This window comes from Dermacentor andersoni, chromosome 7 (genome assembly GCF_023375885.2).
Source record: "Dermacentor andersoni chromosome 7, qqDerAnde1_hic_scaffold, whole genome shotgun sequence".
Taxonomy (NCBI): domain Eukaryota; kingdom Metazoa; phylum Arthropoda; class Arachnida; order Ixodida; family Ixodidae; genus Dermacentor; species Dermacentor andersoni.
The window spans coordinates 159,435,974-159,445,633 of record NC_092820.1 but is presented as its reverse complement, the minus strand read 5'-3'; the positions used below and the strand labels follow the sequence as shown (position 1 = coordinate 159,445,633).

The following is a 9,660-nucleotide window of genomic DNA, read 5'->3' as shown; positions in this document are numbered from 1 at the left end:
GATATTTCCATGGGCTATAGGCTTACCGTTTTTTAATTTTTTCGAGAAAATATAATCTGTGCCCATTCGTTTACTTATCGCGTAAATGCACATCAGCGCATGCGTGGGAAGTGGTGCATGCAAAGAAAGAGAGCATTCCGGAGAATATATTTTATTTGGCTGAAACGATATTTCCATGGGCTATAGGCTTACCGTTTTTTCATTTTTTCGAGAAAATATAATCTGTGCCCATTCGTTTACTTATCGCGTAAATGCACATCAGCGCATGCGTGGGAAGTGGTGCATGCAAAGAAAGAGAGCATTCCGGAGAATATATTTTATTTGGCTGAAACGATATTTCCATGGGCTATAGGCTTACCGTTTTTTCATTTTTTCGAGAAAATATAATCTGTGGCTATTCGTTTACTTATCGCGTAAATACACATCAGCGCATGCGTGGGAAGTGGTGCATGCAAAGAAAGCGAGCATTCCGGAGAATATATTTTATTTGGCTGAAACGATATTTCCATGGGCTATAGGCTTACCGTTTTTTCATTTTTTCGAGAAAATATAATCTGTGCCCATTCGTTTACTTATCGCGTAAATGCACATCAGCGCATGCGTGGGAAGTGGTGCATGCAAAGAAAGAGAGCATTCCGGAGAATATATTTTATTTGGCTGAAACGATATTTCCATGGGCTATAGGCTTACCGTTTTTTCATTTTTTCGAGAAAATATAATCTGTGGCTATTCGTTTACTTATCGCGTAAATACACATCAGCGCATGCGTGGGAAGTGGTGCATGCAAAGAAAGAGAGCATTCCGGAGAATATATTTTATTTGGCTGAAACGATATTTCCATGGGCTATAGGCTTACCGTTTTTTCATTTTTTCGAGAAAATATAATCTGTGCCCATTCGTTTACTTATCGCGTAAATGCACATCAGCGCATGCGTGGGAAGTGGTGCATGCAAAGAAAGAGAGCATTCCGGAGAATATATTTTATTTGGCTGAAACGATATTTCCATGGGCTATAGGCTCACCGTTTTTTCATTTTTTCGAGAAAATATAATCTGTGCCCATTCGTTTACTTATCGCGTAAATACACATCAGCGCATGCGTGGGAAGTGGTGCATGCAAAGAAAGAGAGCATTCCGGAGAATATATTTTATTTGGCTGAAACGATATTTCCATGGGCTATATAGGCTTACCGTTTTTTCATTTTTTCGAGAAAATATAATCTGTGCCCATTCGTTTACTTATCGCGTAAATACACATCAGCGCATGCGTGGGAAGTGGTGCATGCAAAGAAAGAGAGCATTCCGGAGAATATATTTTATTTGGCTGAAACGATATTTCCATGGGCTATAGGCTTACCATTTTTTCATTTTTTCGAGAAAATATAATCTGTGCCCATTCGTTTACTTATCGCGTAAATACACATCAGCGCATGCGTGGGAAGTGGTGCATGCAAAGAAAGCGAGCATTCCGGAGAATATATTTTATTTGGCTGAAACGATATTTCCATGGGCTATAGGCTTACCGTTTTTTCATTTTTTCGAGAAAATATAATCTGTGCCCATTCGTTTACTTATCGCGTAAATGCACATCAGCGCATGCTTGGGAAGTGGTGCATGCAAAGAAAGAGAGCATTCCGGAGAATATATTTTATTTGGCTGAAACGATATTTCCATGGGCTATAGGCTTACCGTTTTTTGGACAAAATATAATCTGTGCCCATTCGTTTATTTATCGCGTAGATACACATCAGCGCATGCGTGGGAAGTGGTGCATGCAAAGAAAGAGAGCATTCCAGAGAATATATTTTATTTGGCTGAGACGATATTTCCATGGGCTATAGGCTTACCGTTTTTTGGACAAAATATAATCTGTGCCCATTCGTTTATTTATCGCGTAGATACACATCAGCGCATGCGTGCGAAGTGGTGCATGCAAAGAAAGAGAGCATTCCGGAGAATACATTTTATTTGGCTGAAACGATATTTCCATGGGCTATAGGCTTACCGTTTTTTCGTTTTTTCGAGAAAATATAATCTGTGCCCATTCGTTTACTTATCGCGTAAATACACATCAGCGCATGCGTGCGAAGTGGTGCATGCAAAGAAAGAGAGCATTCCGGAGAATATATTTTATTTGGCTGAAACGATATTTCCATGGGCTATAGGCTTACCGTTTTTTCATTTTTTCGAGAAAATATAATCTGTGCCCATTCGTTTACTTATCGCGTAAATACACATCAGCGCATGTGTGGGAAGTGGTGCATGCAAAGAAAGAGAGCATTCCGGAGAATATATTTTACTTGGCTGAAACGATATTTCCATGGGCTATAGGCTTACCGTTTTTTGGACAAAATATAATCTGTGCCCATTCGTTTATTTATCGCGTAGATACACATCAGCGCATGCGTGCGAAGTGGTGCATGCAAAGAAAGAGAGCATTCCGGAGAATATATTTTATTTGGCTGAAACGATATTTCCATGGGCTATAGGCTTACCGTTTTTTCGTTTTTTCGAGAAAATATAATCTGTGTCCATTCGTTTACTTATCGCGTAAATACACATCAGCGCATGCGTGCGAAGTGGTGCATGCAAAGAAAGAGAGCATTCCGGAGAATATATTTTATTTGGCTGAAACGATATTTCCATGGGCTATAGGCTTACCGTTTTTTCATTTTTTCGAGAAAATATAATCTGTGCCCATTCGTTTACTTATCGCGTAAATACACATCAGCGCATGTGTGGGAAGTGGTGCATGCAAAGAAAGAGAGCATTCCGGAGAATATATTTTATTTGGCTGAAACGATATTTCCATGGGCTATAGGCTTACCGTTTTTTCATTTTTTCGAGAAAATATGATCTGTGCCCATTCGTTTACTTATCGCGTAAATACACATCAGCGCATGCGTGCGAAGTGGTGCATGCAAAGAAAGAGAGCATTCCGGAGAATATATTTTATTTGGCTGAAACGATATTTCCATGGGCTATAGGCTTACCGTTTTTTCATTTTTTCGAGAAAATATGATCTGTGCCCATTCGTTTACTTATCGCGTAAATACACATCAGCGCATGCGTGGGAAGTGGTGCATGCAAAGAAAGAGAGCATTCCGGAGAATATATTTTATTTGGCTGAAACGATATTTCCATGGGCTATAGGCTTACCGTTTTTTCATTTTTTCGAGAAAATATAATCTGTGCCCATTCGTTTACTTATCGCGTAAATACACATCAGCGCATGCGTGGGAAGTGGTGCATGCAAAGAAAGAGAGCATTCCGGAGAATATATTTTATTTGGCTGAAACGATATTTCCATGGGCTATAGGCTTACCGTTTTTTCATTTTTTCGAGAAAATATAATCTGTGCCCATTCGTTTACTTATCGCGTAAATACACATCAGCGCATGCGTGGGAAGTGGTGCATGCAATGAAAGAGAGCATTCCGGAGAATATATTTTATTTGGCTGAAACGATATTTCCATGGGCTATAGGCTTACCGTTTTTTCATTTTTTCGAGAAAATATAATCTGTGCCCATTCGTTTACTTATCGCGTAAATACACATCAGCGCATGCGTGGGAAGTGGTGCATGCAAAGAAAGAGAGCATTCCGGAGAATATATTTTATTTGGCTGAAACGATATTTCCATGGGCTATAGGCTTACCATTTTTTCATTTTTTCGAGAAAATATAATCTGTGCCCATTCGTTTACTTATCGCGTAAATACACATCAGCGCATGCGTGGGAAGTGGTGCATGCAAAGAAAGCGAGCATTCCGGAGAATATATTTTATTTGGCTGAAACGATATTTCCATGGGCTATAGGCTTACCGTTTTTTCATTTTTTCGAGAAAATATAATCTGTGCCGATTCGTTTACTTATCGCGTAAATGCACATCAGCGCATGCGTGGGAAGTGGTGCATGCAAAGAAAGAGAGCATTCCGGAGAATATATTTTATTTGGCTGAAACGATATTTCCATGGGCTATAGGCTTACCGTTTTTTCATTTTTTCGAGAAAATATAATCTGTGCCCATTCGTTTACTTATCGCGTAAATGCACATCAGCGCATGCGTGGGAAGTGGTGCATGCAAAGAAAGAGAGCATTCCGGAGAATATATTTTATTTGGCTGAAACGATATTTCCATGGGCTATAGGCTTACCGTTTTTTGGACAAAATATAATCTGTGCCCATTCGTTTATTTATCGCGTAGATACACATCAGCGCATGCGTGGGAAGTGGTGCATGCAAAGAAAGAGAGCATTCCAGAGAATATATTTTATTTGGCTGAGACGATATTTCCATGGGCTATAGGCTTACCGTTTCCGGCTCGTCCCATCAGTGACAGTTAGAGCCAGCGAACTCACACAGCAGTTTTTTTTTTTTTTTTTGTCAGCGTTGCACGTGCCGTGAATCGAACCACCGCCGTTACGGTTGCGAGCTGAGCACTTACCCACTCGGCTATCAGGACGGCACAACAACCGCCGCGTATTCGTGGACTAGTAGCTTGGCCAGATAGGCCGTTAGGGTGACCTACGTTCTCGCTGTTGATTCTGCCGACGAGATAGGACATGCTCTACTCACGCGCTGGCCACGCTAAATATAGCTTGCCCAAGGCTGCAAGTCAGGTGGCTGCGCCGTCATGCTATAGCCTGCAGGGTGTCCACTTTTCGCCGGAGCGTACTGCGCCGGAGCGTACTGTGTCGGAGCGTACTGTGTCGGAGCGTACTGAACCGGAATGTACTGCGTCGGAACGTAGTGCGTCTGAGCGCACTGCTCCCAGCGTACTGCGTCGTAACGTACTACGCCGTAGTAACGTACTGCGCATGCTGTCGCATGCATGTAAACGGAGCTTATGGTTACGGCGTCAAAAAATTTTTTTGAGCCAATCCGCCAACCATGGAGGATTTAGCAGGATGGCAAGCAGATGCTGAGCAGACGACGTGGCGCGGATGAGCACATCTCAAGGGGCATTCGCTCTTCTCATTGGCTAAGAATTCGTACAGCTTCCACTGTGGTGCAGCCATGTCATGAGATGCACGGGCTGCGTTACAAAAGGCGAAGACGACAACGACGGCGATGAAGGCGCGAGCATGATCATGGAGTGGCAATAGAAAAAGGAGAAGAAAAAGAAGAATTGCCGGTGAGCCTCGCGGTTAAAGCATGGAACGCGACATCGGCGCCATTGTAAGGGAGGGAGCCGAGAGAAGTTGGCAGCAACGGCGGAAGTAGCAGCTTGTCGGATCATGGGCCCGGGCTCCGGCCTATGCCTGGTGTTCCTGAGCCTAGGGCTCGGTGTCTGAAGCTGGTGTTCGTACGCGGGGCTTGCGGCAGAGAACAACTTCTATGGTCCCGGCCTTCTCACCTGTCTTAGGCTCACGTTCCGCCGTGCCTCGTTGCCTCGCCTCCCAACTCCAGCTAGGGTACCTCAACAGCAGCCCACTCGTCGTCTGCACCATTCCGGCCGTGACCTCGTCCGACGTCACCCCACGCCGAATCACCATGTGATTCGGTGTGGGGTGACTTTGATGACTTAATTATGTAGTTTGCAGGCTAGTTAGAGACTCCGTACTTAGCAGTGGTCAATATTAGTTTGCCAGCAGTTATGCGTCGGTGAATTGTTTGTGCATGCGCGACAGAGAATTTAAGCGTCGCATTTACTTTCCTGAATCGGTCTGTACTGACAGCGTTAAACAACCGACTACGGTGAAAAATGTATACACCGTGACAAACCGACTTGTGAAATGGAGTACAGACATCCGTGGCACAGTGTTTTGATATGTTACACGTCATATGGCAATGAGACTGCGGAAATTAAAGAGGACACGTTTTAGAGCCGCAAGTGGTCCAGATCGTTTCCCACTACGGTGCGCATCTTACTCGGATGGTGGTTTTAAATAATTAGTAATAATAATAACGATAGTGTTTATTTCCTACCTAAACAGGTTCACGTAATGCGTTATCTGAAATGTGAGAAACGCTTAACGAGGGTCTCACCTTTTACAGCAGGCAACCGCCGGGAACACCATACGCTTTACACTCCTTATAATATACAGCTTGTCTTTATTTGGAATAAACATATAAAAAGAATATGAGACACTTCGTTCCGCCTGGTACATGCCATACAAAGCTGCACCAGATATATATCCAAAGCACCCAAGGTTTAAACAGCAGGTAAAATAAATGTTTGGGCACGTAAGAGAACCCACAATGCATTTTTTCCCAACACGCATATAAGGCGACTTTATCTGTAACGTTATCTAGAACTATGCGTGTCCATAATCGGTACTATATTTTTAAAAATGTCCAAGTAGATACCACTCTGCGTTGTCATTAATAAAGTTCATCGGTTCGTCCGAGGCGCCCCGTGTCTCGCAGTTGCGGCCATGAAACGTACACGTGACCTAGTCGTCGTTGCCGTACACCTGCGAGTCCGGGTGCTTGACGAGGGACAAGTCCGCCTCCACGCCGGGCAGGCTGCAATAGAGCGAGTCTCGAGGGAAGAGCGAGGACCGGATGAGTCCCTGCTTCTGCGAGGTCGCCCGGGAACCCATCGAGACGTGCGAGCTGGCCACGCTGCGACGGTCTCTAGCCATGCGGGAGACGTCTCGGCTCAGAGGACCCTGCGCGAATGTATAATCGACGGAGAGGCTTCACAGTCCACTCGTAGTTAGTAGACTCTAGTGGTGTAGTAGAAGTGGTAGTAGTAGAGAGAGAGAAAGCATTAAGAGGAAGCTTTAGCCGGGTGCTTCTATCTAAATACATCTAAAGGGAGAATTCGTTTTTCTCGGTAACCACTGCACCAAATTTGGCGAAGTTTGTTGCGTTCTAAAGAAAAACTTAAAATATAGTGACTGTTGGTATCAAATTTCTGATTTTGGCTGTTGACATTTTATTAAAGATTGGCAAGAATGGAACATTTTCAGAAAGCAAGACTATCAAGTTTACGACTCTGTAACTCAGCAACGAAAAATGATGCCACAATTCTGTGAATTGCATGTAATAGTACATCTAAAGCGGACAAAACTGATATGTTATACATGAATCGCAGAAAAGTTAGTAATATGAAAATGCAGCTTTTGCAGAACCCTTGTACACAACGTAACAAGTTCACGTAAGATGTGAAATGACATATAGAATTTGTCCGCTTTCAATGATCTAATGGATGCCGTTTACAGAACCGTCATGTCTGTTCTTGATGCAGAGCTACGAATTTGTAAACTTCATGCTTCTATTTATTTTCACACTTCCGAACTTTCGAAAGTTGTTCTAACAACATTCAGGCCCTAAATCAAGATTCCGCTTCCAACAGTCACTAGAATTGAACTTTCTCTCTCAAATGCAACAAATTTCACTAAAATCGGTGCAGGGGTTATCTCAGAAAAACATTTTTGCGTTTTACATGCATTTGAATGGGCGGCGTCGGAGTTGGGCCCGAGCTAAAGCTTCCTCTTAAGCTTGTACATAAACGTATTGTTGTTTACGGGATACGGGGTTAATGAAGCAGTGGACGGGCATGACAATGATTTCTATAGGCATCCCCTTCTAAACCGGGCGGCGCACTATAGTAACCTAGCCTGTTTGGGCTACTGAGACATTATGTACGTGTATTGCAGCGTAGTGCCTAGGTCTCCTAGTTACCTATGCCTGGTACAATTCCGGCTCCATCAATCTCTTCCTTTTTTTCCCCACCAATACTCTCAACCTCTAGCAATACCAAACTAAAAATTCCCGCGACTTCACAATAGCAAACATGGTTCAACTGCGATTCGTTCGAAAGGTTTTTGTGTTGCATGAGCCTTCCTTTCGAAGGAAATTCGTAGAAAAGACTGCGTGTTCGAGAATATGTCGCTACCAACACTGTGTACCGACGGTTAAAAGGAATATGATAGGTCACTGCAGTATTAGGTTACAATGCTGGCGCGCCAGATGGAATCATTTCTCCCGAAAGCTATGGTTCAGCGCGTACAGCACTCCCCATGCTGACGCCAATTTGCGTCATGAACAAATGGATTGCCGCAGACTGCCTTCCTGAAAAACAAGAACGGTAAGCCTACAGCATGCAAGACACACAGAACACGGCGCAGCCGTGTTCACTCACTTTTCTGAAAACCTCAGATACGACGCGTATATCGCTCCCACTGCAAACTCACTTATATGACAGCAATTTAGGAGGCGAAAGAAGTTTAATAGTTATTTTGTCGTCTACAGTCTTTGTGACTTGATTTTTGCATTATGGATCGTGTCATGCATACTCCCCTTCAGAGATAGAGCGCTCACATAAATTCTCAGCTTGTTTGGTAACAACTATTTGCAGTTAACCATATATAGGTGATATGTTTGTGCTGTAGTAACGATAAGCGACTGTGCTTACGAATCCCCCCGAATTTGGTTACGAAGTTACGAATACCCCTCATTTTCTCACAAACAACCTACCCTTAAAAAGAAATATGGGGTTTTACGTGTCGAAACCACGATCTTATTATGAGGCACGCCGTAGTGGGGGACTCCGGAAATTTGAACCAAACTGGGGTTCCTTAACGTGCACCTGAATCCAAGCGCACGGTTGTTTTCGCATTTCGCCCCCGTCGGGATGCGGCCGCCGTGGCCGGGATTCGATCCCTCGACTTCGTGCTCAGCAGACACCATATAGCCACTAAGCAACCACGGCGGTTCCGCCTAACCTTCATGGCTGTTATTAATATATGATGCATTAGTAAATCTTATCAGGGAACTATGAACGATATTGTGCTAGCAGGTTACAATAACATAAGCATAACCCTAACACTTCAAAGTAAAACATGCAGGTATGGCGATCGGGCTGAAGATTTACCGCGCAGTATAGATATGGTGGCCGTTCTATCGCCCCTCGGAGACTGCCTACAACGATGTCGCCGCTTCTCGCTTTAATTGGAAAAAAGCACGCAGGCAAACTTACTGCGAACGGTGGAGAAACGGGCTCCTCGTGCAGGAATGGTAAAGCCACGCGCCAGCTTCTGGCTGGTCATTCGCTTCAACCGTGACAAGCATCAGCTCCAGGTTACGTGGAGATCACGTTAGCTGCTTCAAGGCGGCCGTGTTGCGTGTTCAGGAGCGTTTGTTTGATCTTTAATCTAACCATAATCAGCCATTATACCGCTTAGAAATTCCTCCATATTAAAAAAATATATCTGATAGAAGTGACATCTAATAATCCCACATGATAAAGTGAAATCACATGAGTCTTTATTGGTATTTATTCCCCATCACGGAGAATTACTGCACTCTGAGTTACGGGTCTTGAAGTATGGTTTTATTGCAAATAATATTTAGTACGGTTCTACCTGCACTAGTAAGCAGTCTGTCAAACGTCGAACAATACGCCGGTGTATTTCGTATCCGAGTTAGTCAAATCATTTATACATTGATGACGTCGAAAGGTTCGTCGTAATCCGACGGCCCGTACTGCTTAGTAGGAAATAAGAAAGAAGAAAGATGCATGGAACTAGGGTCATGAAATATTTAGGCGCTTAAATAACGCTGTCACTTGAAATGACGAAAGATGAGCAAATGGATGACGAGTTCGAAACTAAAAAAAAAAAAAAAAAAACGACGACCCGCGGAAATTGCTTGATTGAAATGGACGAATCTGATCAGACGGGAGTGCGGCAAAAAGTCACATTCGTTAT

The 9,660-nt window shown here is 43.5% G+C and overlaps 1 protein-coding gene across 1 annotated transcript in view; it reads right to left on the bottom strand.

The window, feature by feature from the left end:
* Window positions 1-6,032: 6,032 nt before the first annotated feature.
* LOC126533419 (uncharacterized) overlaps window positions 6,033-9,660 on the bottom strand; it is a 234,153-nt gene continuing 230,525 nt past the window's right edge. Inside the window, exon 10 of the mRNA XM_055071902.2 lies at window positions 6,033-6,615. Coding sequence (XP_054927877.1) covers window positions 6,397-6,615 — 219 coding nt within the window. The 3' untranslated portion in view covers window positions 6,033-6,396. The remainder of the gene's footprint in view (window positions 6,616-9,660) is intronic.